Below are 26,963 nucleotides of genomic sequence, written 5' to 3' on the forward strand. Positions count from 1 at the left end.
AAAATTGACAAAATGGATTTCATCAAAATAAAAAAATTGCTTTCAGTAGACACAATGCAAGTAAACAAGGAAGCGAGCCACAGATTGGGAGAAAATATCTGTAAAACGTGAATCTGACAAAGAGCTTATATGCAGAACACATAAAGAGCTATTACAACTCAATAAGATAACTTCCCAACTCTAAAAATGAACGAAATATTTGAACAGACACGTCACAAAAGTGAAGTCGCCTATATGCACATTAAGATGCTAAACATCACTAGCATTCAGGAAAAATCAAATTAAGACCACAGTGACATATTACTACACATCTGCTAGAATTGCTAAGTTAAAATGACTGACAATAACAAGTGTCAGTAAAGACATGAAACAAATGGAACTGTCATATGTTGGTACTGAGAACGAAAAATAGTACAACCACTTTGGAAAAGAGTATTGCTATATGTTATAAAATTACATATACACTTACGTATGACTCGGCAACCTCATCCCTAGATATTTAACCAAGAGACATAAAAACTGTATAACCACACGCAGACTTGTATATGACTGTTCCTCGCGGCATCATTCATAATAGCCCCAAACGAGTAACAACCCAAACTGTCTCCCTCAAGAGAATGGATAAACAAATCATGTTATATGCACCCAATGGAATACTAACCAGCCATAAAGAGGAATGAACTAGTGATACAGGCAACAGCACTGATAAATCTGGGCTGCTTAAAGCTGTGGTCAGGGGTGAGGTCAACTGCAAAGAGCCATGGGGAAACTTTTAGGGTGACAGAATAGTTCTGTGCTTTTATTGTGGTTATGATTACACAACTGTAGGCAATTACCAAAATTCATCAAGCTGTACATTATTTAAATGGGTTAATTTTATTTTATGTACATTAAACACCAATAAATTATAAAAACTTTTCTATGGCAAAAAACAAAGAAAGAAGATAAAAGCAGAAATTAATGAGGTAGGAAATAGAAAAAGTTGATCAATAAATCAAAATCTTAGTTCAAAAAAACCACAAAACTATACACTTAAAAATGATTAAAACAATAAGTTTTGTTATGTATAGTTTACCACAATACAAAATTAATACAGCACTAGCTAACTTGATTAAGACAAGAAGAAAGCATATATACAAAATAAGAAATGACCAAGGAAAAGCACTGACGCAGAGAAATTAATACAAAACCATTTTGCTGCCCTCTACACAAATAAAATTGAATATACAGATGAAATGAATAATTTCTTATGAAAATACAGATAAAAACTGATCCCAATAGAGAACTTAAACTGGCTGATTTTTATAGAAGAAATAGAGAGGTATCAAAGAACGACCCCAGAAAAAGGCACAGCCTGGATGGTTTCACAGGGAAATTCTACCTGCCTCCAAAAACCAGGTAATTCCACTGGACCATATTTGTCCCAGGACACTGAAAACCATGAGTATCTTCCTCATTTTTTTTTTTTATGAGCAAGAATAACATTGATGCTTAAACATGATGAAGACATTACAAAAAAAGAAAATTACACACCAAGTACTACACAAAGCATTAACAAACAGAATACAGCACCACCTTAAACAAACAACGACACTAAAGTCAAAAGGACTTTATTCCACAAATTATGGTTGATTCAAGATTAGGAAATCCATTCATACACTATATTAATAGTGCTAGGGAGGAAAAATCATGATTATCTCCAGAGATGCTAAATAACCCTTGATAATTTTCAATATCATGCCTGATAAAAGTACTTAGGAAAATAAAAATGATAAAATATATATATACCTTAATCCTAAACCTAATATCTTAATGAACAAACTGTAGAGACATATCCACTATGACCAGGAACAAGGCAAGGATTTCCACTACTTCCTAAACTACTCAATACTATATTGGAGGTGCTTGCCAGTGCAATTAGGTAAGTCAATTAGAGGCATAAGAATTGGTAAAGGAGTAAAATTATCTGTATTTGTAGATGACATTATAGTATACCTGAGAAATGTTAGATAATTAATAATAAAACTAACTCAAACAAAAAAGAATTTAGTAAATTAGAGGGATATAATATTAATATATAAAAGTTGATAGTATTCATAAACAAACAATAATGAGCAAGAGAACAAAATGGGGAAAAACACATTTATAATGCAAACAAAGAAGATTAAGTACTTGGGAATAAGCAAAAAATGTGTGAAAACTACATAATGTTTCAGAACTCTCCCGAAAGACACAAAAGAAAATTTCAATACGTGGAAATAAATCTCCTTTCTTGAATAGGAAAACTCAATTCAACATCAAAAGATGTCAGTTCTCCTTAACTTAGTTTAAAAATTTAAAGAAATCCCAATAAAAATACCAACAAACTTTTTTATGGTGCTAGATACTGATATTCAAATTCATATGGAAAAACAAATATGAAAGAAGAGCCAAGAAACTTCTGTAAGAGAAAAACTAGGAAGACAGAGTAATCTAACCAGACATTAAAACACACTATAAAATGTTTATAATTAAAATACTGTGGCCCATGGATAGACAAACAGACCAGTAAAACAGAACAGAAAGTCTAGAAACATACCCAAATATGAATGAAAATTTAAAATATAATAAAAATGTCTTCAAAATCACTGGGACAAAGAGTGTTTTAATAAACGAGGGGGAAAATTGGTTAGTCATTTAGAAAGCAGTAAAATGAAATCCATACCTCACAAGATACAAAATACACTCCAAATAGATCAAGGATATCAATATATACAAAATATGAAACCATACAAATGCAAAAAAAAAAAAAAAAAAAAGGTGAATTCTTCCGTAACCTCAGAGCAGATAGAGACTACTTAACTATGATTTAAAATCCAGAGTCAATAAGTTGTCTTTTAGAACTACATCAAGTTAATAAATAAAACCAATAAGGATGAGATGGGGACCCAAAATGGAAAAAATAGAAATGGACCAAAATGGAATAGAAAGAAAAAAATGTTTTATAAATGAATACTATAACCAGTGAAGGGAGGTTTGGAAAGAAGTAAGAAATTTTGGAAAGCAGATTTTTGAATACCGTATTTGCCGGCGTATAAGACGAATTTTTGGCCCCGAAAAATATGCCTCCAAGTGGGGGGGTCGTCTTATACGCCAGGTACACTTCAGATAGACTGCCCATAGAGCTTGCCCCGTGCCATAGTGGCCTCCCGATGCCCGCCCACTTCATTCCACATACCGTTCAGGCATCAGCAGCGCTGCTGGGTGTATGCTCGGCTGTTATGCGATTTTGCTGTTATGCGATTTTACCACACTCGCAAAATCGCACACAGCCGAGCATACACCCAGTATGATAGCGCAAAATCGCAAATCGCGATACCATACTGGGTGTATGGTCGGCTATGTGAGATTTTGCGAGTGTGGTAAATTCAGGTTACCGTATATTTCTTTACATATGCACTGAAGATTCGCGATTTTGCGCTATCATGGTGCCTGTTAGAATGTTGAAGAGCTCGCACTTGCGCACTAGTGAGGTCCCAGGGAGATGCTGATGCAAGGGTGGACCAGACTGCTATAGTGACAGGGCGGGCAAACAGGGAGCAGGGACCAATCAAATCAGGCTTTGTATACAGTCAACAGCCAACCACAATACTGCACCATTGTACAGTACAGCATAGAAAATGTCGACCAGTCAAACCCCTATCATCCCTATCATGGCACCAGCCAAAAGAAAGAAGTATGATGCAAATTTTAAACTGAAAGTTATTTGGTGTGTGGAAGGTGTGCGGAAGAGGGGGTAGTCTTATACGGCGAGTATATAACAAACTCTGTATTTTGAGTGGAAATGTTAGGGGGTCGTCTTACACGCCCAGTCGTCTTATACGCCGGCAAATACGGTATATACTTATAGACTAAAGACAAAATAAAAAAAGAACTGTACAGTAATATTACACACTAGTTAACAGGCTTGGTTTTCACGGTTATAAATTAGCATTTTAAAACTATATGTATTTTTGGACTAAAAAAATAAGTAAATATGTTATGGGTAATTTTAACAATGAGAAACCACATTTCTCATTGTTAAAGAAGGGAGTTACAAATAAGAGAAAAGGCTAGAATGAATACCATAGTGTACTGGAAATATCAATATAAACTCATGACTATATGTATATATAAACAAACAGATAAAAATGTATATCTGCGTATACACATAAATATATTTTCTAACTCAATTCACTGAGAGAGCCTGGAAGCAATGACACTGTGATATCAATAAATACACTGAGAGCTGAGATTTTGGTTCCAATATACTGTAAAGGAACCAGAGCACCTTAGAGAAATGGCTGATTCCAGGCATGGGGCAGGGAAAGTATAAGATGAGCCCAGAACATCTTGTGATGCCAGAAAATAAAGATGTTAAAAGAGGACATAGAAATCAACTTCAAAAAGCTTCTAATGGCCAAATCTGAGACAATCTAAGCAACAAAATAAATTGTAATAAAAGATTATATCCCATAGCATAAAATAAAAATCCATGCACCAAACTGATACAAATTTAATATTTAAAGAGAAGGGAAAGCTCTTCCTTTCAGGAGAATTCCAACTAATAAATGTAAAAGGAATGATGGAAACATGAAAACATCATTTGGTAAACTCTAAAGTAATAATTTCTTCAAGCAAGAATTATCAATGGATGCTGAAGTAGTGAAAGAATGATAAGAAAACACTCATATGACGAGAATATTTACACAGTCTCAAAGTATCTCCCCATAATTATACATTACAAAGAGGGAATAAATAGTCATTTTATAGTGGAAAACCTGGCAGACACCACCACTTTAACCAGGTGATCAGATTTAGTATCACCAATAAGAAGACGACACACGTATCTCCTGACATGAAGGAATACACACGGTTTTGACTTTGCTGTTATTTTTGCTAAAAATGTGTAAATGAATTTAAAAATGTATGACTAAAATTTAATTGAGAGATAATCTACAAAATAACAGGCCAGCATTCTTCAAAAATATTGGCATATCAAGATTAAAAGAGACTAAGTAAAGGCAGTGTGTAATTCCGGATTGGATCTTGGACAAGAAAAAGGACATCAGTGGGACAATTGGTAAAATTTGAATAAAGTCTATAAGCTTCATAACAGTAACATTTATTTGATTTCCTAATTATAGTAACTTGTTAGCTTTGATTATTGTTAAGATGGTTATGTAAGATGTTAATATTTGGAAATCTGAGTGAAGATTATATGGGAATTCTTTGTATTACTTTTAGAATGTTTTGTTAGCTCTGGAATTATTTCAAAATGAAAAGTGTAAACTATATCCACATATATAACCTAATACTCTGAAGTTCCCTCCTGGCCGATTCTTCTGCCATCTGTGAAGCCCGTAGTTTCTCTTCACACTGATCCTTTTCTGTTTGCCTCCAGACATCATATTCCACTTTCATTTTCTCTAAATCCGCTAATCTGTTCTCAAGTTCAAGCCTAAAACAACAGATGATAATTATGTTACAAAAACTACAATAAGGATGACATGACAACAGAATGTTTTCATTTGCAAGTAGATTTAACACAAAATAAGGTAATTATGTACTTACTTTTCATCTTGTAATACCACAAGTTTTTGATAACCTTCTTCCTTGGCTGCTTGTACTTTACGTATTAATTCACGATCCTTTTCTACTAAGTGCACTTTGTGGTGTTCAACAGCTGATTTGAGAATTTCATTGTCTGACTGTAATCCTAGTGTTTTTTTACAGAGAAAAATGTACCATATTCAATGTTACTAAGACGAAAAATCACAATTATCAGCAAGTGTTCATAAGCTGGTAATACAATTAGAAGGGTGTTACAAGTAAGTCTCTCTGGATACATATTCTCTCAAGTATTGTTATAGTGATAAACCTCTTAAGAGCAAAACAGACTAAAACTCAAGAGTTAATTTTTCTATTATTTTATTTAGTGTACACACACAACAATGTTAATAAGAGGTTATATACAGTTATTCATTTGCATCTTGAGGACACCAGTCAGGTGACGTGGTGTAAATACTTACTTCCCCTCTAAAAGGGTTCTGTAACTTAAGCCCCAGTCATCATAAAGCCGGCTGGAAGCAGAGTGAATAAAAGCACAGAATCCTTCAAAACCTATCATTCTAGCAACTGTTAGATTTCTAGTAGAAATATAAATTGGGAACTTTCAAGTTTGTCCAATGAATTCACAAATCTCCCTTGTAATGAGATAGCAAAGTATTCTGCAGATAGAAGAACTAAAACTCGTATCTAACTCAAAGTTAAAAAAGAGTACAGAACTGGATCCCAAACTCCTTAAATTCCTAAGAAAATTTACTCCCTAACTCTATGTAAATCCATGAGTCAATATAAAGTAGAAATTAAATATGAAAATAAGCTCTGTCTGAAACTACAGAGGCCAGTTTAACTAACGACCAACTTAAGGACAGTTACAGGCCAAAGGCAGCTTATTTAAGTACTTAAGAAAAATCAGAAAGAAAATTTCTGAGGAATCTTGATGAGAAAGACATTCTAAAACTAAACTGGAGTTTAAAAACAAGCTGTGGCTGAACGAGGCTCAATAACTGGCCTCGAGTCTACATAAAAATTTTTTAAAAACTTAAAAATTGGGCCTAGAAGCCACCTATCTTCCTTACATTCTTTAGACTTCAAATGGCCTGAGACTAATAATCACATGATCTAAATCGTTTAAAATTATAAACCCATGAAATATGGAATCCCATTTGTAAAATTTCACTTAATGTATGTGTTAATGAAATTACTATGATATAAACAAGATTGATTTTAAAAGTTAGATCACAGAATGAACACTCAACATATAAACAAAAACAATCCATGTGTTCTAAGATTAAAAATTCAATTAAGCTGAAAAATCTGGAAACAAAAATTCAGTTTGATCTACTTTAATAATTGTAGTTTATATGTGAAAATAACAGTGAAAAGCATGAGAAATTATATATTACCATCCAGTTCGCTTTGAATCTTATTCCTTTCTCTTTCTAGCTCACTCTTAGCTCTTGCTGCCTCCAGTTTGATATTTGTTATTTCGAGTTTGTTTGAATGTTTCAGTTCTGTTACCTGTTGATAATGAGAAATTGAAATTACTATTGATTATTTCTTGCCATGAACTGTTTACCCAAACACATCAGCAAACATCAGGAAACACTGTGGTAGAACAGTACAGAGTAAGTACTTTGGGGGAGGGAAGGCGTTTCAGTGCCTGGAACAGTACTTGGCACCAAGAAAACAGGCTTTTCCTAACAAAAGTGAGTCCTTTCTTTAAAAAAAGCCTTGGTGACAAGAAGGCATTCTAGCTATAAGGAACAGCATACAAAATGTTACCTAGTTATACCGTCACATTGCTTGAGAAACAATGAGCAATGAGTTACAGGTAGAACAGAGGAAGGCGTGATATCTGTGGAGTTGCAGGGAATAAGCTTTATATGCCCCAAAAAAGGGTTGTGTGTCCTGTGGCTATTGAAGGTGGCATAATCAACTTTGTTTCAGAAAATTAACTCTAATTGTAAATATGTTACATTAAGAAACTGAAAGTAAAGAAACCAATTAAGGGCAAAGAACAGACAAAGGGGCCAAGAAAAGATCAATTGAATTTGGTAACTAAATAATGTATGCATGTATGCGTGTATGCGTGTATGTGTGTGCATGTGTGGTAATGGGAGTATAAAATATATAATTCTAATTTAAACCTTTATTGTCAAAACCTGATTATTTTAAAGCCCCATTTGAATGTAAATAATTGTCAGTTTTATATATAATTAATCCCTCATATATCCATTTTCAGTCTTCCCTGAGATATCTCTTGTAAACAGTTATTTGTTCATTCATTCAATACATATCTACTGAGCACCTATTATGTGCCAGGCACTGTTTTAAGAGCCGGGAATAATAGCAGCAAACGAGAAAGCTTTGTCTCTCTAACCATTTGCACGACTACCACATTTTCCATGTCCCTTCTCTTTGGTAAGGTGCATCTGAAATTAGGGACAGTACTATAACGAGAATTTAACCACTAGAGACATAAAGGCATAAAACTGCATTCTGACATATTACACTAATGTATAAAACTATGAAAACCACAAATATATACAAGTCAAATACATAAAATGTAAGATGCTGGAAATAGGAGGATGAAGGATGATTTACATGAGTGTAATCACAATCTATAAAAACTGGACAGTTAGAAACAAATTAGGAAGCAGTCCGAGAGCCAAAGAGGGTAAAGATGAGAAACAGAAGTGTCTTACTGGAAGAGACTCCATGTCTGAAAGGTCCTGAAAACATTGTAAGGAATGGTTTAGTGCAAAATGCCCAAGTAAAGGAAAATAGAAAAGCCAGTACTATACTGCCTCTCTACTGCTAACCACATTAAAATGCATCCCTCCAAATTAACTTAGAGTTTTTAATGACAACACATAAAATGAATACCTTGGGCTGACATCAGTTTTGCATTTTTAAATCTTTTTGAAATTCTTTTCTATGAAAGCAAATTTCATAGAACAGTGTTTAACTCCATGATTGCAGCTAAGAACTTATATTTATTTTAATACTTAAACTTTCTGTGGATTGGATTTTACTGCATTATAATTTCATGGACACAGAATTTAAACTACAAGTGCTTAAAATTTTTGAAGAAATACAACTACAATGAAAAGCCAATCTCTATGACAAATGTAATTATAACCTGCTATTATGTACTAACTGTAAAAGGTTAAGAATGACATAGTAGCTCATTAACACACCACACTGTAGCTACTTTAAATATGAAGTGAAAAATTAGAACCATCTTATTCTGTAGGATCTTGATTCATTCCAACAAGGACCACGGAATAAAAACCTATTTCTTAATTCACTGCACCCTGAGATTTACTGAAATGAGAAGACATTTTTCAACTAAATTGTAATAACTGAAACTGAAAGAACAGTGGACAGGAAGTCAAACAACAAGTGCCCTCTGTCTCCCGGTCTATTTCTATACTAAAGCAGTGGTACCTGCTCAAGTAAGGCACGTGCCTTCTCTGCATTCCAATTTACTCGTCTATGGACCTCCGTGAGTTTAAGATTTTCTTTAATGTCACATTCGTATAATCCTAAAATAATGACTGCACTTACACTAATATTAATTAACTTCATAAAATATATTTAAAGGAATTTTTATTTATTAAAAATGAAAAACATTACATCAATATTTATCGCTTACGTATGACCAATAGTAGCACTTCCTAGGAGTAATCTGAACCAAATCCTAAATAGTCATAATAACGCTTCTTTCTGCCTCTACATCCCTGGTTCTTAACCTTCTTTGTGATCAGGCTTCAAAAATCTTAGGAAAACTAGGAATCTTTTCCTTAAAAAAACCGCACAATTGAATATAAAGAGATTCACAGTCTTCTGAAGCTCCATGGGCCATACCACCCTGTTCATTGGTTGGTTGGTTTGTTCAAAATGCTTTCTCTGTAGATTCTGGCCTTTACCATTGTAAAATTGCTTTGTGCTTTTGACACAGCATAATCAAGTATCCTGAAATAACTACCTATTACTACTAACAAAACTTTAAGAAATGTTTTTTAAAAACCGCAATAGTAGACATTTTACAGAGATATGTAAAAAACTATATATGTAAGCAAGAAATAGAACTATAGTTGAAAAAACTTGTTGATGGAAATTCCAAAGAGCCGGTACCTACTTAAAACCTGATTTTTTTCAAAGATCTGAGATGGTGTAACCTCATTAACTTAGCTAATAAGGATTAACTCTGTGGCATGGCTTCCTTAAAGCTGCACATTCTACTGGAGTTCTAAGATCAAACACACCATGAGGTAACTAGAATTTATCTCATTGAATGTGAAATGCCTTCAAGGTCATCATTCTCAGGCCATCTTTAGTAATACTTTTTAATCTAAGACACAGTTACATTGACATAACTCCATTCAAAAAGCTAACAAACATTTACAAATTTGAATACACCCCAGGTGTTCCTTTGCATTGCAAAGAACCATTTGCCATAATTGCAAAATGTTGAAGAAAACTTCAAGTTACAAAGAAAACTGACAATCATTTTAGAACTATTATTTCAAAATTTATCCTTCCAATGAAATCTTTTTAGATGCAATGTTTGAAATGAAAACTTGGTTCACTTAAAGAGAAGGGTGATTTGTAATACACCATTTATATGCAAAACAATGCAAGTATGCCTTTAAAACGAAAGGCAGCTCTTTGCACTATTAACAAACAAGCAGAGAAATAATACTACACTAAAATGCTCTGTGTCCTTCAGCAGAGTAGGAGAAATCATCTATGCTCTAATTCTAAAAAGAAAGAGCACTAGAGAAGAGCATGTGCAGAAAAAGAAGAAAAATCAGTGGCAGGGTACAAGTAAGCCAGGGAGCTCAGATAAAACGTGCTGCCTGAGAAGTAAATCCTTGCTAGTCCCCGAGAGAGGTAGACGTCAGAGCAAAAGCCAGCTTATCCAGTGTCCTGTAGCTCCCTCTATGGCTCAGGTTATTCCAGCAGTTCGGTTTGGCTCCTCGGGTCGTTTTAAAAATACTGAGTATTCACTATTTTTTTTCTTTTTTACAAAATTGAAAATTAATTTAGACCAGAATTGGAAGAAAAGTATGAGAGAACTCCGTGTATTGTGAATTTACTGCTTTGTGTTTTGCGTCTATTTCTTTGTATATTTGATCACTGTAGGCACTCAGTACATATCTATCGAATGTATAAAACAATTACTTACAGTTAATCAGGAAACAATCAAATTATTTATTTTCTAGAAGGACTTACACAACCTTAGCATGCAGGAAGGATTCTTAGGGATCAGCTAGAACAATGCCTCATTTCATCTACAAGAAAACTGGATCCCAATTTTACTAAGTAACTCACCTAAAGTTATACACATAATTATTGATACAGTGAAGAAAGAAATTAGTTAACCAGTTCAAAGTTATGCATTCTTTATGTTACATCATTTTCTCATGTAAGAATATCACAAATGCATAATTATTTCTATTGTTATTTTCATCACCAGCTACTATTTATTATGTTCAATACCATCTTTAATCTTACAAAAATCCTGTAAGAGATAGGTGTTAGGTTGGTGCAAAGGTAATTGTGGCTTTTGCAATTGTTTTTAACCTTTTAAACCACAATTATATTATTGCACCAACCTAATATTATTCCCATTTAAAAGTTAAGCAAGACAGAAGTCACATAGGTGGTGAGTGAGATGAATGAGTCAGGACTCAAAGGTAGATTCATCTGATTCAAAGCCCATGAACTTTTCCATTGCACTTCATTACCTCCTCCAAAAAGACAGTTTTTAATTTCTAAATATATCTGAATTTCAACGTCTAATCTCAATTATGAGACTATGCTTGACTTAAAACATTTTAACAATTAAAAATCTTATTGTATAATTTTCACTTTCTACTGTCAGCCATGTCTAATGAATTAAATGAGACACTGGCTACAAAACCACTTTGTAAACTGTAAATTTACAGATATTGAAACAAAAATCTGAAATGTCACTAGACATATAATCTGCAAAAATAAAAAAGTATGTGTCTGCCATGGAAAAATTGGGTAAATTATCTCCCAAGAGTGGCATTTAATATACAGAAATCCAATTTTGTCACCACACTTAAGACTCTCAAGATTAGAGTTACATGAATAAAGTTTACAAAGAGTGATCTATAAAATCAGAATGTCAGTTTATTCATTATGAGAAAAAAACTACAACGGAAACTAGAATGCTCAAAGTCTGAAGGACCAGTGCACTCTCTCCCTATAGACAAAATTACATGGAAGTCAAATAACAGAAAGTTGATTGGTGATCATTCAATCAGACAAATGGAATGAGATCAATTGTATCCTGGCACAAATTGAAACAGATTGGTGTATATTCCTTTCTACAGTAAGAAGGATCTTTTCAAGGGGCCAGAATACTTATTCTTCTGACTAAAACTCTCCCTTTGTCATAAACACTGCCTGAGTCTGCTCAAGTAATTCCTTGGCCAAGGGATTTAAGAGGAACACAGTATTAGATAAGTTCATATAGTAAATTCCTTCTGGTCTGGGAGCCATTTTGGATTTTAATGTGATTTTACATTACTCTGATAGAAAATACATATATCATTGATTTAGTAACCAGTCTTATTGCGAAGTTCTTAGAGATGCTATCACTACTACTACTACTACTATTACTACCGTGTTTCCCCGAAAATAAGACCTAATTGGACAATCAGCTCTAATACGTCTTTTGGAGCAAAAATGAATATAAGACCCGGTATTATATTATATTATATCATATTATATTATATTATATATGTTATATTATATTGCATTATATTATACCCCATATTATATTATACCCCGTATTATATTATATTATATTATATTATATTTTTATATTATATAAGACCTGGTCTTATTTTACTATAAGACCAGGTCTTATATTAATTTTTGCTCCAAAAGACACATTAAAGCTGATTGTCTGGCGAGGTCTTATTTTCGGGGAAACATAGTACTACTACTAGCTAATATAACAACAGCTAATATTTGGGTGATATATATTAAATCTTATGCTAAATGCTTTATGCATAATATCTCATTTAATCTTTGTCATACTCTATAAGTTAGGTATTAGTCTCATTTTATAAAGGAAAACATTGAAGTTTTCAGAGAAAATGTAAATCGCCCAGGTTCACAAAGCTAGTAAGGGGAAGAAATGACATTTGAATCCGGTCTGTCTGATTTCAGAGCAGACACTCTTATTCCATAAAATACTTTCATCATTGCAAACCTATTTCTGGTTACTAGATTCCTAATATACACTGCATTTAAGGGGGGGTTGGTTACTAGATTCCTGGTTACTAGATTCCTGGTTACTAGATTCCGGTTACTGGATTCCTAATATACACTGCATCTAAGTTCCTGAGAAAACTCTGTATATAAAAGATGTGCAAACCGTTACATTCTTTTTAAACTAACATAAAAGCAGATTATGCTATTAATATTAATTTACTCATTTAACATTTATCGAATGCCTACTGTGTGACAGCACTGCTCCAGGAGCTGGAGATACAGCAGTAATAAAAGCAATGTCCCCATGCTCTTGGAGCTTGTATTTGGTTGAGGGAAAAGGGGTGGGAAAGAGAAGGAGAAACAAAAAATAAATATAAATACATCAGATGGTGCTAAGAGCTATGGAGAAAAATAGAGCAAGGAAGATAGAGAGTAGGGCAGAGAAAGAGGGAAGATGGTATTTTACAAAGAGAAGACAAGAAAGGCTTCTCTGATAAGGCAACATCTAAAAGAGATGAGGAAGCTAGCTAAGTAGATACGTGAGGGAAGGCCATGCCAGGTGGGCAAGTTCAAAGGCCCTGAGGTAGAATTAAGTTTGCTCAAAGAAGAGTGAGAAGGCCAGTAATGATGGAGCAAAGTGAACAGGGGGGGAAATGGACTGTGATGTCCGTGGAAAGACTGCAGGGGCCAGATCACATAGACCTCTGAATGCGTAAAGAGTAAAGAGACCAGTAAGAAGGCGACTAGAAAAATTGAGTCTAGAGAGATCATGACTTGGACTAGACTGATCACAGTGGAAGTGGTAAGAAGTGGTCAGAGTCTGCACGTATCTGGAAGGGAGGATGACAGCATAAGGAAAGACTGCAATGCAGAGAACTGAGCTCTTTAAATGCACACTTTCTTTGTCATTTGTACAGCATCAAGAACTCTGCAAATGAAGGAGAAATATAAGATGACTTACTTTACTGGTCAACGTGTTGATTTCCCGTTCAGCTTTATGCAATTTACTGATTAAAACAGTATTTTGTTCATTGCTTGATTGTAGTTCTTTTTCCAAGCGTTCAACCTGTAGTTTAGCTGATTGCTTTTCAGCCTTTTATTAAAACAAAATATTTTAAAGTTATATAAAAATTAAGTAAGCACTATTTAAAATACATGTACGATCATACTACCCTAAATTATTCAAAATCTAAACAATATTAAAGCATACCAAAGTAAAAAAGAGTTTTCTCCAAGTATTTGGTAGATTTCAAATGAAAGATGTTTGCTCCGGGAAGCACACAACAAAGCTATCTGGAACAAACAACCTATCAAGAGCCACCAATGAAATAAAACTCATACACTTCTCTTATGAACGTACTCACTTGACACCTATTTACTCTTATTACTGACATAATTCAAACAGATATTCTGGAGGGTTTCAAATCCAAAGCAGATATGAAAAAGCATATTAGAAGTACAAAAGAGGACTCATTTATAAAAGTTAAGAACTGAACATCTAAAATCAATGGAGATTTTAAAAAAGAGATATAAGAATTCAAAATACTCAATTAATTTGGAGCCTTCAGAAGTGTGGGTAAAGAATTCAGTATCTCTTAACCTCATGACATCGTAAAGATTCTCAATAAAGTCTGTAACTTATCAAAAACCATTTCTGGTTGGTAACACAGTACTCTAGTTAGAGAAGAAAAACTAAACGCTTCTTTAAAATATTTCGACTCAAAATGATTAAAATAAAAACGTCTGGCATGTAAAGGGTAAGCTTCAATTTTGTAATATCCCATCTCCTATATATCTTAAATATGATAAGGAATGTATTCAAATAAATCATAAAAAACCTATTTTCCTCAAATATAAAATGATACTTTTGGGGCACAATAATAGCCAAAAAAAAGTCAAAAAAGAAAGAAATGCTTGCTGTCATGTGCTTATTTTCATTTCACCAGACAAATCATAAAGAATTAAATATAGGGTCTTTTGAAAATGTTACAACGAACTTCCCATGTTTTGTCATCATTTAACTTGTCCTAAAAATAATCACCCTAAATGACCTCAATGCGAAGTTTCACATTGGGACCACATACTATATTCAACTGCAACCATCCACTTATTCTGTCACTATGTAAATACATTAAGAATGGCAGGATGGCAACATAAACAGTCTCATTCTGAACTGCCTTACGTCTAAGGTCCGGTGACACTGACAACCTTAGTAAAGGACCAGTAAATACTATCAAAAGTTTCATCCAAAAAAATAAAAAGATGACTTCTCTTCAAACCACATCAATATACTCCTTGTACCAGTTTGCTGGCTGGAAAAAACAAAATCACTATTTTGGATTTGGATATTGGATTTTAATTACAAATTGGGTGCCCACTAATTACCCTCCAACTCAAATCATTTCATAACTATCTGAGTGAAAAAACAAAACTCTTTGGACTGCTCAAAATAAACCAAAACAATCAAACTATTAGGTTGGTGCAAAAGTAATTGTGGTTTAAAAGATTAAACATAATTGCAAAAACCACAATTACTTTTCAGAAATAGTATATTTGCTCCCTGTTAGACACCAAGAACTAGGAGGAGAAAGCAAATCGGAAAAGATGGTGAAGGGATCCAGAACATCTTGCCCCAATGGCATAAGTTATTTTGAGTTGAAAACATTTGAGAATCAACAGACATAAAAAAAGGTTTTTTTCCTTAACTCATCTTATCTGCCTAAAAACAGAGACTCAGAAAAGAATTTAACTGCTATAAATTCCCTCCCCAGGGATTTCATAACTAGGGAAACCTAGTTATGACTCCTATCACAGGAGACAAGAAATCAGCATCAGGATAAGAAATCACCTAAATAGACATTGTCACAAAACTGTCATTATCTCCCACCTATTTTCTTTAAGGTCTACTATTTTTCCTAAAAGTCATTTGTTTTCCCATAAGTGCCCTTTCATCTCTTCTCCTTTCCCTATTAAGATGGTATACAAGACGCAAATTCTAACAGCCTATTTGTGTCACATTCTTCTGTGAACACCTATGTACATATATGAGCAAAAACCTGGGTTTTCTCTTACTAATGTCTCCTGCAATTTAATTCACAACCCCTAACCACTGAACTTAAAAGGATGAAGGAGAAGTTTTTCCTCTCCAACAATGGAAACCAAGGATTTTCACTGGAGAATACCTCTGAGAATACCACCCTAGCTCTGCCAGCTCTTACCTTTCTCTAATGAACTCAGGGAAATAATTCAGTGAAGCCTTGCATGCATTAGTAGCCAAGTCAAATTTTATTACTCTGGGAAAAGCTGTCATAAGATATAGAAGTATGGTATTTCTGTTTAAACAGGACTTATGATTTTAAGATCTTGAATTCCAGTATAAGGAAATAACTATCCAGGAAGAAACTGTTCTTTCTGGTTTAAATGACTGTAGCTTTCAGAAACTCAAATAAATTGTTCTGGATATTGCATATTCTACTCTGTAGCACTGTAAGAGTTAAATCATTTCAGATAAGTGACTTGATTCTCAAAGAAGGAATAATCCTTTTCTAAATGTGTTGCATAGCTACTGCTTATGAATCAATACCTTTCCTCTTTACAAAAATAAATATACTCTTGGGATTCCACAAATGCATCAGCATTAGATTGGTAAACATACACTTATGCTCTAAAAATCAAAGATCTGTCAATTCCTCTTAAAAAAAAAATGGATAAAAATGGCAGCGTGAGGTGAGCCTCTTGAAACTCCCCTGCAAGTTACAACAAATTGAACAACTATAACTCCACAGAGGAATTCCTCTGCACCAAACAGGCAAGACTAAGACACCCACTACTTAATTCACCTCCAGGTGGGAGAATCGCAGGAGCGGGGGAGGAGAGAATGGAGAAGCACGGAGATGGAGCCACATGGGCACAGGACGCTCCGAGCTCGCTGCATCCCGGAACTACCGCAGCTGCGGGAGAGGGAAGGACTCGGACTGCTAGGGCTCCGCTTATGGCCCACAGGGCTGAGGGGGCAGCATATAACACGGCTGAACCCAACGCTCACGGCAGAGACCTCGGAGAAAAGACTGAGGGAAGAAGGCTGAAAACAGTAGTTCAAGCCCTCACTGCCGAGCAGAGAAAGAGAAGTCTTAGGCACTGAGATTAGCCGCCCCCTCCCTACCCTCCCAGAGCTCGACCCGCTCCCACCTGCCCGGTGCTAGAAGAGGAACAGTAGCAGTGTCAGATCAAAAGAACAGAATATTTGCTGTTCTGAGAACTGTGGTCCACAGACAGGGACTCACCGCCCAACTAGTTCTGGCAAAGGAAAGGGAGCCGTGAAATGAGGGCTGGCTGAGGTGGTGGTCGCCGCCAATGTTCTGGGCCAACTCTCACAACCCACCCGCCCCTGCCCCACTTATCTGGGTGGAACCCTGCAGGAGTAAACAGAACTGCTGAAACATACAGGCTCTGAATCTGGTGCAAGAAGAGCTTTGGAACTTCAGAAGCTCTCCACATCCCCCCATGGAGGTGGCGCCCTATGACCTAGGTGAACTGTTCACAGAGGAGAAGCCAGCCCTCCAGGGAATCCCCCCATTGTGTGAGAAGCCAGAATAGTGCAGAGAAACTATAACACTAGTTTATAGTGTTCTAACTAGTTTAACTATATAACTATAACACTAGTTTATAGTGAAAGAGAATAAAAGGTTGCACTCGGAGAAAAAATAAAACATTCTACCAACACCTGCTTTGGAAAACAAAAGAAAGACCTCTTTCTATCAACCTGTTGCAGAACCCACTCCTGTAGATGTCTAGCAAGAGAAATAAATTCATTGATTTCCATGAATAACCAAGGCAACAAGACAGCTCAGAAAAGAAATAAAAGTCTCCAGAAAATGAACTTAAAGAAATGAAAATATGTGACTTAAATGACAGAGAATTCAAGATTGCAGTTCTTACAAAAATCAGCGAGATGCAAGAAAACACAGACAGGCAGTTTAATGAACTCAGAAACACAATCAAAGAACAAAAGGAACACTTTCCCAAAGAGATTGAAATTTAAAAAAAACAAAAACAAATAGAATTTCTGGAGATTAAGAACTCAATAAAAGAAAGGAAAAATGCAATAGCCAACTTAGGTAATAGAGTTGACCAGATGGAGGAAAGAATCAGTGACAATGAAGAAATAAATCTGGAAGTGACATGAATGGAAGAAGAAAAAGACTTGAAACTTAAAAAAAGAAATGAAAGAACTCTACAAGAACTTTCTGATTCCATCAGAAAGAGCAATATAAGAATAATGGGCATACCAGAAGGAGAAGAAAGAGAGAAGGGAATAGAGAGTATTCTCAAACAGTCAACGAGAACTTCCCAAACTTGTGGAAAGAACTGGATCCTTGAATCCAAGAAGCAAATAGAACACAAAATTACCTCAACCCCAACAGGCCTTCTCCAAAGCACACTGTATTGAAGTTGTCAAAAATTAATGACAAAGAAAGAATCCTCAATGCAGCCAGGGAAAAGAAGACGGTAACCTACAAAGGAAAGCCCATTAGGTTATCATCAGATTTTTCAACAGAAACTCTACAAGCCAGGAGGGAGTGGAATCAAATATTTAAACAAGTGAAAGAAAGAAATTATGAGCCAAGAAAAATATAACCAGCAAAGATATCCTTTAGATCTGAAGGAGGAATAAAGACCTTTCCAGACATACAGAAGCTGAGGGAATTTTCTAACACACAACATGCACTAAAAGGAATACTGAAGGAGGCTATTCAACAAGTATCAATAGGGATAATTTGTGACAACCAAAACATAAAAGTGGGGAGAGTAAAGGTCTGAACCAGAATTTGGGAATGAAGAAATAATCATGCTGAAAAAAATGGAATACTCTAAATATAACACTTTCTTTTATATACACTTAATGGTAACCACTCAAAAAAATCCAGAAATGAAATACATAATGTAATAAAAGAAGAAACAGAAGGAAAAATTATAGAATACCACCACACAGAAACAACAGACAACAAAAAGGCTAAGGAACAATGGAGAGACAGTCTTACCAGAAAACCAAAGATAGAATGATAGGAAATCCTCACATATCAATAATCACCCTAAATGTAAATGGACTGAACTCATCAATTAAAAGGCAGAGTAGCAGATTAGATTAAAAAAAACTAAACTCAACCACATGCTGCCTCCAAGAGACATCTCAGCTACAAGGACAAGCATAGACTCAAAGTGAAAGAAAGGAAATTGACACTCCAAGCAAATGGTACCCAGAGAAAATCAGGTGCATCCATACTGATATCAGATGAAACAGACTTCAGGGTGAAAAAGGTAACAAGAGACAAAGATGGACATTTCATAATGATAAAAGAGACTATACAACAAGAAGACAGTCATCAATATTTACGTTCCCAATCAAGGAGCACCGAAATATACCAAGCAACTACCAACAGAACCAAAGGGAGAAATTGATCAAAACACAATTATATATATAAGAAAAAAAAATGGCGGCGTGAGGTGAGCCTCTGCAACACTCCCCTGGAATTTACAACGAATCGGACAACAATAACTCCACAAAGGACTCCTTGCACAGCAGACAGGCAAGAGGAAGAGGCCGACTACTGAATTCACCTCCAGGTGGGTGAATCGAGCCAGCGGGGGAGGAGGGAGAGGAGAAGTGCGGAGACGGAGCCGCACGGGCACAGGACACAGACCTGGATCAGTGCTCGGAGCCCGCTGCTCCCGGATCTTCCGCAACTGCGGGAGAGGGAAGGACTCGGACTGCTAGGGCTCCGCTTACGGCCCACAGGGCTGAGGGGGCAGCATACAAAACCGCTGAACCCAACGCTCGCTCACGGCAGACCTCGGAGCAAAGACTGAGGGAAGAGGGCTGAAATCGGTGGTTTAAGCCCTCACTGCCGAGCGGAGAACGGAAGCCTTAGGCACGGAGACTAGCCGCCCCCTCCCTACCGTCCCAGAGCTCGCCCCGCCCCCACCTGCCCGGTGCTAAAAGCGATAAAGTAGCAGTGTCGGATCAAAGGACAGAATATTTGCTGCTCTGAGAACTGTGGACCGCAGACACAGATTCGCAGCTCAACTAGTTCCGGCAAAGGGGAGGGAGCTGTGGAAGCAAGACTGGCTGTGGTGGTGGTCGCCGCCATTGCTCTGGGCCACCTCTCACAACTCACCCCGCCCCTGGCCCCACCTATCTGGGCGGATCCCTGCAGGAGTAAACAGAACTGCTGAAACAAACGGGCTCTGAATCTGGTGCAGAAAGAGCTTTAAAACTTCAAAAGCTCTTTGCATACCTATCAACCTGTTGCAGAAGCCACTCCTGTAGATGTCTAGGAAGAGAAATAGTAAATCAGTGATTGCCATGAATAACCAAGGCAACAAGACACCTCAAAAAGAAAGTGAAAAGGCTCCAGAAAAGGAACTTAGAGATATGGACATTTGTGATTTCAATGACAGAGAATTCAAGATTGCAATTCTGAAAAAACTGAACGAGATGCAAGAAAACACAGAAAGGCAGTTTAATGAACTCAGAAACACAAAGAACACCATGCGAATTTTACAGAAGAGATTGAAATCTTGAAAAAGAACCAAATAGAATTTCTGGAGATTAAGAACTCAATAGAAGAAATTAACAATAAAATATCCAGCTTAGGTAGTAGAGTTGACCAGATGGAGGAAAGAATCAGTGACATCGAAGACAGGAACCTGGAATTTACACAGAGGGAAGAAGAAAGAGACTTGAGACTTAAAAGAAATGAAAGAACTCTACAAGAACTTTCTGACTCCATCAGAAAGAGAAATATAAGAATAATGGGCATACCAGAAGGAGAAGAAAGAGGGAAGGGAACAGAGAATACATTCAAACAAATCGTCGATGAGAACTTCCCAAACTTGTGGACAGAACTGGATCCTCGAATCCAAGAAGCAAATAGAACACTTAATTACCTCAATCCCAACAGGCCTTCACCAAGGCACATTGTATTGAAGCTGTCTAAAATCAATGACAAAGAAAGAATCCTCAAGGCAGCCAGGGAAAAGAAGACGGTAACTTACAAAGGAAAGCCCATTAGATTATCATCAGATTTTTCAGCAGAAACTCTACAAGCTAGAAGGGAATGGAACCAAATATTCAAACTATTGAAAGAGAGAAATTATGAGCCAAGAATAATATATCCAGCAAAGATCTCCTTTAGATATGAAGGAGGAATAAAGACCTTTCCAGACATCCAGAAGCTGAGGGAATTTTCTAATACACGACCTGCACTACAAGAAATACTAAAGGAGGCTATTAGACCACCATCAACAGGGACAACTTGTGGCAACCGAAACATAAAAAGGGCGAGCGTAAAGGCCTGAACTGGAATATGGGAATAGAGAAAGTAAGCGTACTGAAGAAACTGGAGTACTATAAATATCAAACTTTCTTTTACATAAACTCAAGGGTAACCACTCAAAAAAACATCCAAATCTGAAATATATACTGTAATAAAAGAAGAAACAGAGGAAAACATCATAGAGTACCACCACACAGAAATAATAGACAACAACAAAAAGGCAAAGAAACAATGGAGACACAGCCTTACCAGAAAACTAAAGACAGAATGACAGGAAATCCTCACATATCAATAATCACCCTGGATGTAAATGGACAGAACTCACCAATAAAGAGACACAGAGTAGCAGATTGGATCAAAAAACTAAACCCAAACATATGCTGTCTACAAGAGACACATCTCAGCTACAAGGACAAGCATAGACTCAAAGTGAAAGGGTGGAAATTGACACTCCAAGCAAATGGTACCCAGAGAAAATCAGGTGTAGCCATAATGATTTCCGATGAAACAGACTTCAGGGTGAAAAAGATAACAAGAGACAAAGATGGACATTTCATAATGGTAAAGGGGACTAACAACAAGAAGACATAACAGTCATCAATATTTATGCCCCCAATCAGGGAGCACCGAAATATACCAAGCAACTACTAACAGAACTAAAGGGAGAAATTGACCAAAACACAATTATACTAGGGGACTTAAATACATCATTGACAGCTATGGCTAGATCATCCAAACAGAAGATAAATAACGAAATTGCAGCCCTAAATGACACATTAGATGAAATGGACATAATTGACATATATAAAGCACTTCATCCTAAAACAACAAACTATACATTTTTTTCTATTGTACATGGAACATTCTCAAGGATAGACCATATATTAGGACACAAAATCAGCCTCAGCAAATTTAAGAAGATTGAAATCATACCAAGCATATTCTCTGATCACAAAGCTTTGAAATTGGATATCAACTGCAAAAAGAAAGCAGAAAAAAACACAAATACATAAAGATTAAACAACATACTTTTAAAGAACGACTGGGTCAAAGAAGAAATTAGAGGAGAGCTCAAAAGATACATAGAAACAAATGATAATGAAAATACATCCTACCGAAATTTTTGGGATGCCGCAAGAGCAGTTTTAAGAGGGAAATTTATATCATTACAGGCCTATCTCAAGAAACAAGAAAAATCCGAAATAAATAACCTCACGTTACACCTTAAAAAACTAGAAAAAGAAGAACAAGCAAAACCCAAGGTCAGCAGAAGAAAGGAAATAACAAAAATCAGAGCAGAACTAAATGAAATAGAGAACAAAAAGACAATAGAAAAAATTAATGTGACAAAGAGCTGGTTCTTTGAAAAGATTAACAAAATTGACAAACCCTTGGCTAGACTCACTAAGATAAAAAGAGAGAAGACACTAATTAACAAAATCAGAAATGAAAAAGGGGAAGTTATCACGGACACCACAGAAATACAAAGCATCATGCAAGAATACTATGAAGGACTATCTGCCACCAAATTTAATAACTTAGAAGAAATGGACAGGTTCTTAGAAACATATAGCCTTCCAAGTCTGAATCATGAAGAACTGGAAAATCTTAACACGCCGATCACCAGTAACAAAATTGAATCAGTCATCAAAAACCTTCCCAAAATCAAAAGTCCTGGACCAGATGGCTTCACTAGTGAATTCTACCAAACCTTCAAAGAGGATCTAATACCAATCCTCCTCAAACTCTTCCAAAAAATTGAAGAAGAGTCAGTACTCCCTAACTCATTTTATGAGGCCAACATTACCCTGATACCAAAACCTGGTAAGGACAACACAAAAAAAGAAAACTACAAACCTATATCTCTGATGAATACAGATGCTAAAATCCTAAACAAAATTCTAGCAAATCGAATACAACAATGCATTAAAAAGATTATTCATCACGACCAAGTGGGGTTCATCCCCGGGGCACAAGGATGGTTCAACATTCGCAAATCCATCAATGTGATACATCACATAAACAAAACAAAGGACAAAAATCATATGATTCTATCAATTGATGCAGAAAAAGCATTTGATAAGATACAACATCCATTTATGATTAAAACACTTACTAAAATTGGTATAGCAGAAAATACCTCAACATAATAAAGGCCATATACGACAAACCCTCAGCTAATCTCATAATTAATGGTGAAAAGCTGAAGCCCTTTGCTCTACGTTCAGGAACACGACAAGGTTGTCCCCTATTACCTCTGCTTTTCAACATAGTGTTGGAAGTCCTCGCCAGAGCTATCAGGCAAGAGAAAGAAATAAAAGGCATCCAAATTGGGAATGAAGAAGTTAAACTGTCACTCTTTGCAGATGACATGATGCTATATATAGAAAACCCTAAAGACTCCACCAAAAAGCTATTAGAAACAATCAATGAATACAGTAAAGTTGCTGGCTACAAAATCAACGTACAAAAGTCCATTGCTTTCCTATATACCAACAATGAAATCTCAGAAAAAGAGATAGAAAAAACAATTCCTTTTGCAATTGCAGCAAAAAGAATAAAATACCTAGGAATAAACTTAACCAAGGATGTGAAGGATTTATATGCTGAAAACTATAAGACATTTTTGAAAGAAGTTGAAGAAGACACAAAGAAATGGAAAGACATTCCGTGCTCATGGATTGGAAGAATCAACATAGTTAAAATGGCCATATTACCCAAAGCCATATACAAATTTAATGCAATCCCCATTAAAATCCCAATGGCATTTTTTAAACAAATAGAACAAAAAATCATCAGATTTGTCTGGACCCACAAAAGACACCGAATAGCCAAAGCAATATTTAAAAAAAAGAACAATACCGGAGGTATCACACTCCCTGATTTTAGCTTGTACTACAGGGCTACAATAATCAAAATAGCTTGGTATTCGCGGAAAAACAGACACATAGACCAATGGAATAGAATTGAGAACCCAGAAATAAAACCACATAAATATGGACAGATAATTTTTGACAAAGAAGCTGAAAACATACAATGGAGGAAAGACAGCCTCTTCAATAAATGGTGCTGGCAGAATTGGATAGCTACGTGCAAACGAATGAAACTGGACTGTTATCTGTCACCATGTACCAAAATTAATTCAAAATGGATCAAAGACCTAAGAATAAGACCTGAAACAATAAACTGCATAGGAGAAAACATAGGTAGTAAACTTATGGACCTTGGGTTCAAAGAGCATTTTATGAATTTGACTCCAAAGGCAAGGGAAGTAAAAGCTAAAATAAATGAATGGGACTATATCAAACTTAAAAGCTTCTGCACAGCAAAAGAAACCATCGACAAAATAAAGAGGCAACCAACTGAATGGGAGAAGATTTTTGCAAACAGTGCCTCCAATAAGGGGCTAATATCCAAAATATACAAAGAACTCATACAACTCAACAACAAAAAAACAACCCAATTGAAAAATGGGCAGAGGACCTGAGAGACATTTCTCCAAAGAGGACATACAAATGGCAAATAGACATATGAAAAAATGCTCAGCATCACTAATCATCAGAGAAATGCAAATAAAAACCACAATGAGATATCACCTCACCCCAGTCAGAATGGCTATCATCAACAAGACAAATAGTAACAAGTGTTGGAGAGGCTGTGGAGAAAAAGGAACCCTCATACACTGTTGGTGGGAATACAGACTGGTGCAGCCGCTGTGGAAGGCAGTGTGGAGGTTCCTCAAGAAATTAAGAATAGAATTACCATAAAACCCAGCAATCCCTCTCCTGGGTTATCTACCCAAAAATTTTGAAAAAATTTATCCATAAAGACATGTGTGCCCCAATGATCACTGAAGCTTTATTTACAATGGCCAAGACATGGAAATAACCAAAATGTGCTTCAATAGATGAATAAATAAGTTGGGGTATATATACACAATGGAATAGTATTCAGCGGCAAGAAGACATGAAATAGTACCATTTGTGACAACATAGGTGGATCTTGAGATTATAATGCTAAGCGAAATAAGTCAGACAGAAAAAGTCGAGAACCATATGATTTCACTGATATGTGGTATATAAAACTGAAAACAACAAAAGAACAAGACAAACAAATGAAGGAACAAAAACTCAGACAATATTCTAGTGGTTACCAGAAGGTAAGGAGGCAGAGGGGCTCTAGAAGAGGGTAAATGGGGTCTAATATATGGTGATGGAGAGAGAACTAACTCTGGGTGGTGACACACAGTGTGAGATTTAAATAATGTATTACAGAATTGTACACCTGAAATCTATGAAACTTTACTAACAAACTGTCACTCCAATAAACTTTAATTAAAAAAAAAAAAGTATGCCACCCTCTACTGGGAAGCAATTAAAACCTTACCTCCAGGGATCTGACTGTAGCCTGCATCTCAGCCAGCTGCCGCACCTGAATTCTTTGGGCATTTTCTACCTGAGCACCAGAATTCTCTTTTTCAGCTCTTAATTCTGCTACTTCAGCCTTTAAACCTTTTACTTTCTGACACAGCTGAACTTTTTCTTGAGCAAGCTGTTCCACTTGTTTGCTGTCTCTGGTGGGGTCAACGCTAAGCATCTGGTTGTACAGTTCTTCTTTATCTTCCTCCAGTCTTGCAATCTAGTAAGAATTTGAAAGAGAGCATACAACCTTAAATTATGGAATTTTCAGTCATGAACATGCTTTACAAGTCAGTAAACTAAAATTAAAAATTGCACAGTGTAAAGAAGAAAGCTCAGGTGGTGAAGTTCAGTACCAAGGAGGAAATAAGATGTCCCGTTCTTCCTGTACTCAGCAGGCCTGAAATGTGAGGGCGAGCGCCTGGCCCTGTTGTCCCTCTATCTCCCCACGGTGTCTAGCACAGGGTTTCACCAGGTGCCAAATTAAATTCAAAATTATAAATAATATGATAGAAATAATTATTAAAAATGTCAAGTATTTTAAAAATCATCAGAACATTCTAGGCGTTTGTCTATGCAAGATCAATATGCTGATTGCTGCTAAGCTTTTTCTCGTGTGACAGTAATTCTTGGGCTATGTCTATGCTAATAAAATGATCCATTTCAAAGCAACTTGATTCACAAAAAAAGCTGCTTATCCATAAAAAAAAAAAAAAAAAATACTGTATTTCCCTGAAAATAAGACCTAACCGCAAAATAAAATAAGCCCTAACATGATTTTTCAGGATGCACATAATATAAGCCCGACCCCCAAAATAAATTCCAGTTAAAATTTTCAGCCAGATGGACAAATTTAGTATGTCTGTTGCAACACACAACGGATGTATTAAATTATAAAATAATATTAATATATAATTAAATATAAATATTATTGACATTAACATTTAAAATAAATAATATAAATTATAATTAAGTATTTATAAATACCCAAGCGGGTCCCTTTGGACGAGAGGTAAATGCTTCTGTAAACAGATGAACTTGAGACTTATCGCCAAATGACCAATTGGAGTACAGATACAACATACAAATAATGTGCACTTGATAACGAATGAACGTGGTTGTGTTGTGTCTAATATGAATCTTCATAATTCAATACGTCGTGTGTTGTAACATACATACTTAATGCACTCATGTGAAATAAAGAAACATTTTCTGAATTTCGGTGCCAGCGATTTTTCATCGCTTTTGTGTGCACCATCATTCTTAACCGCCATCATTTTTGTTGCCACTTCTGTTTAGTAAGTCTTCAGTTAACACTTGACTTAATGGTAGATTTAAAGGGAATAATATTTTGACCCCCACA

At 35.7% G+C, this 26,963-nt stretch overlaps 1 protein-coding gene across 5 annotated transcripts in view; it reads right to left on the reverse strand.

The window, feature by feature from the left end:
- Window positions 1-26,963, reverse strand: part of CEP83 (centrosomal protein 83) — a 111,310-nt gene that overhangs the window by 19,976 nt on the left and 64,371 nt on the right. For 3 of the 5 annotated variants that reach the window (XM_081061497.1, XM_081061496.1, XM_081061498.1), the window contains 5 exons: window positions 25,569-25,820; window positions 13,808-13,939; window positions 6,990-7,104; window positions 5,593-5,737; window positions 5,330-5,479 (listed from right to left, as the gene is read on the reverse strand). In XM_081061497.1, the coding sequence (XP_080917623.1) occupies window positions 5,330-5,479; window positions 5,593-5,737; window positions 6,990-7,104; window positions 13,808-13,939; window positions 25,569-25,820 (794 nt within the window). The remainder of the gene's footprint in view (window positions 1-5,329; window positions 5,480-5,592; window positions 5,738-6,989; window positions 7,105-13,807; window positions 13,940-25,568; window positions 25,821-26,963) is intronic. The other 2 variants (XM_081061499.1, XM_081061500.1) reach the window with 1 other exon arrangement.

Source organism: Rhinolophus hipposideros (genome assembly GCF_964194185.1).
Source record: "Rhinolophus hipposideros genome assembly, chromosome: 9".
Classification (NCBI taxonomy): domain Eukaryota; kingdom Metazoa; phylum Chordata; class Mammalia; order Chiroptera; family Rhinolophidae; genus Rhinolophus; species Rhinolophus hipposideros.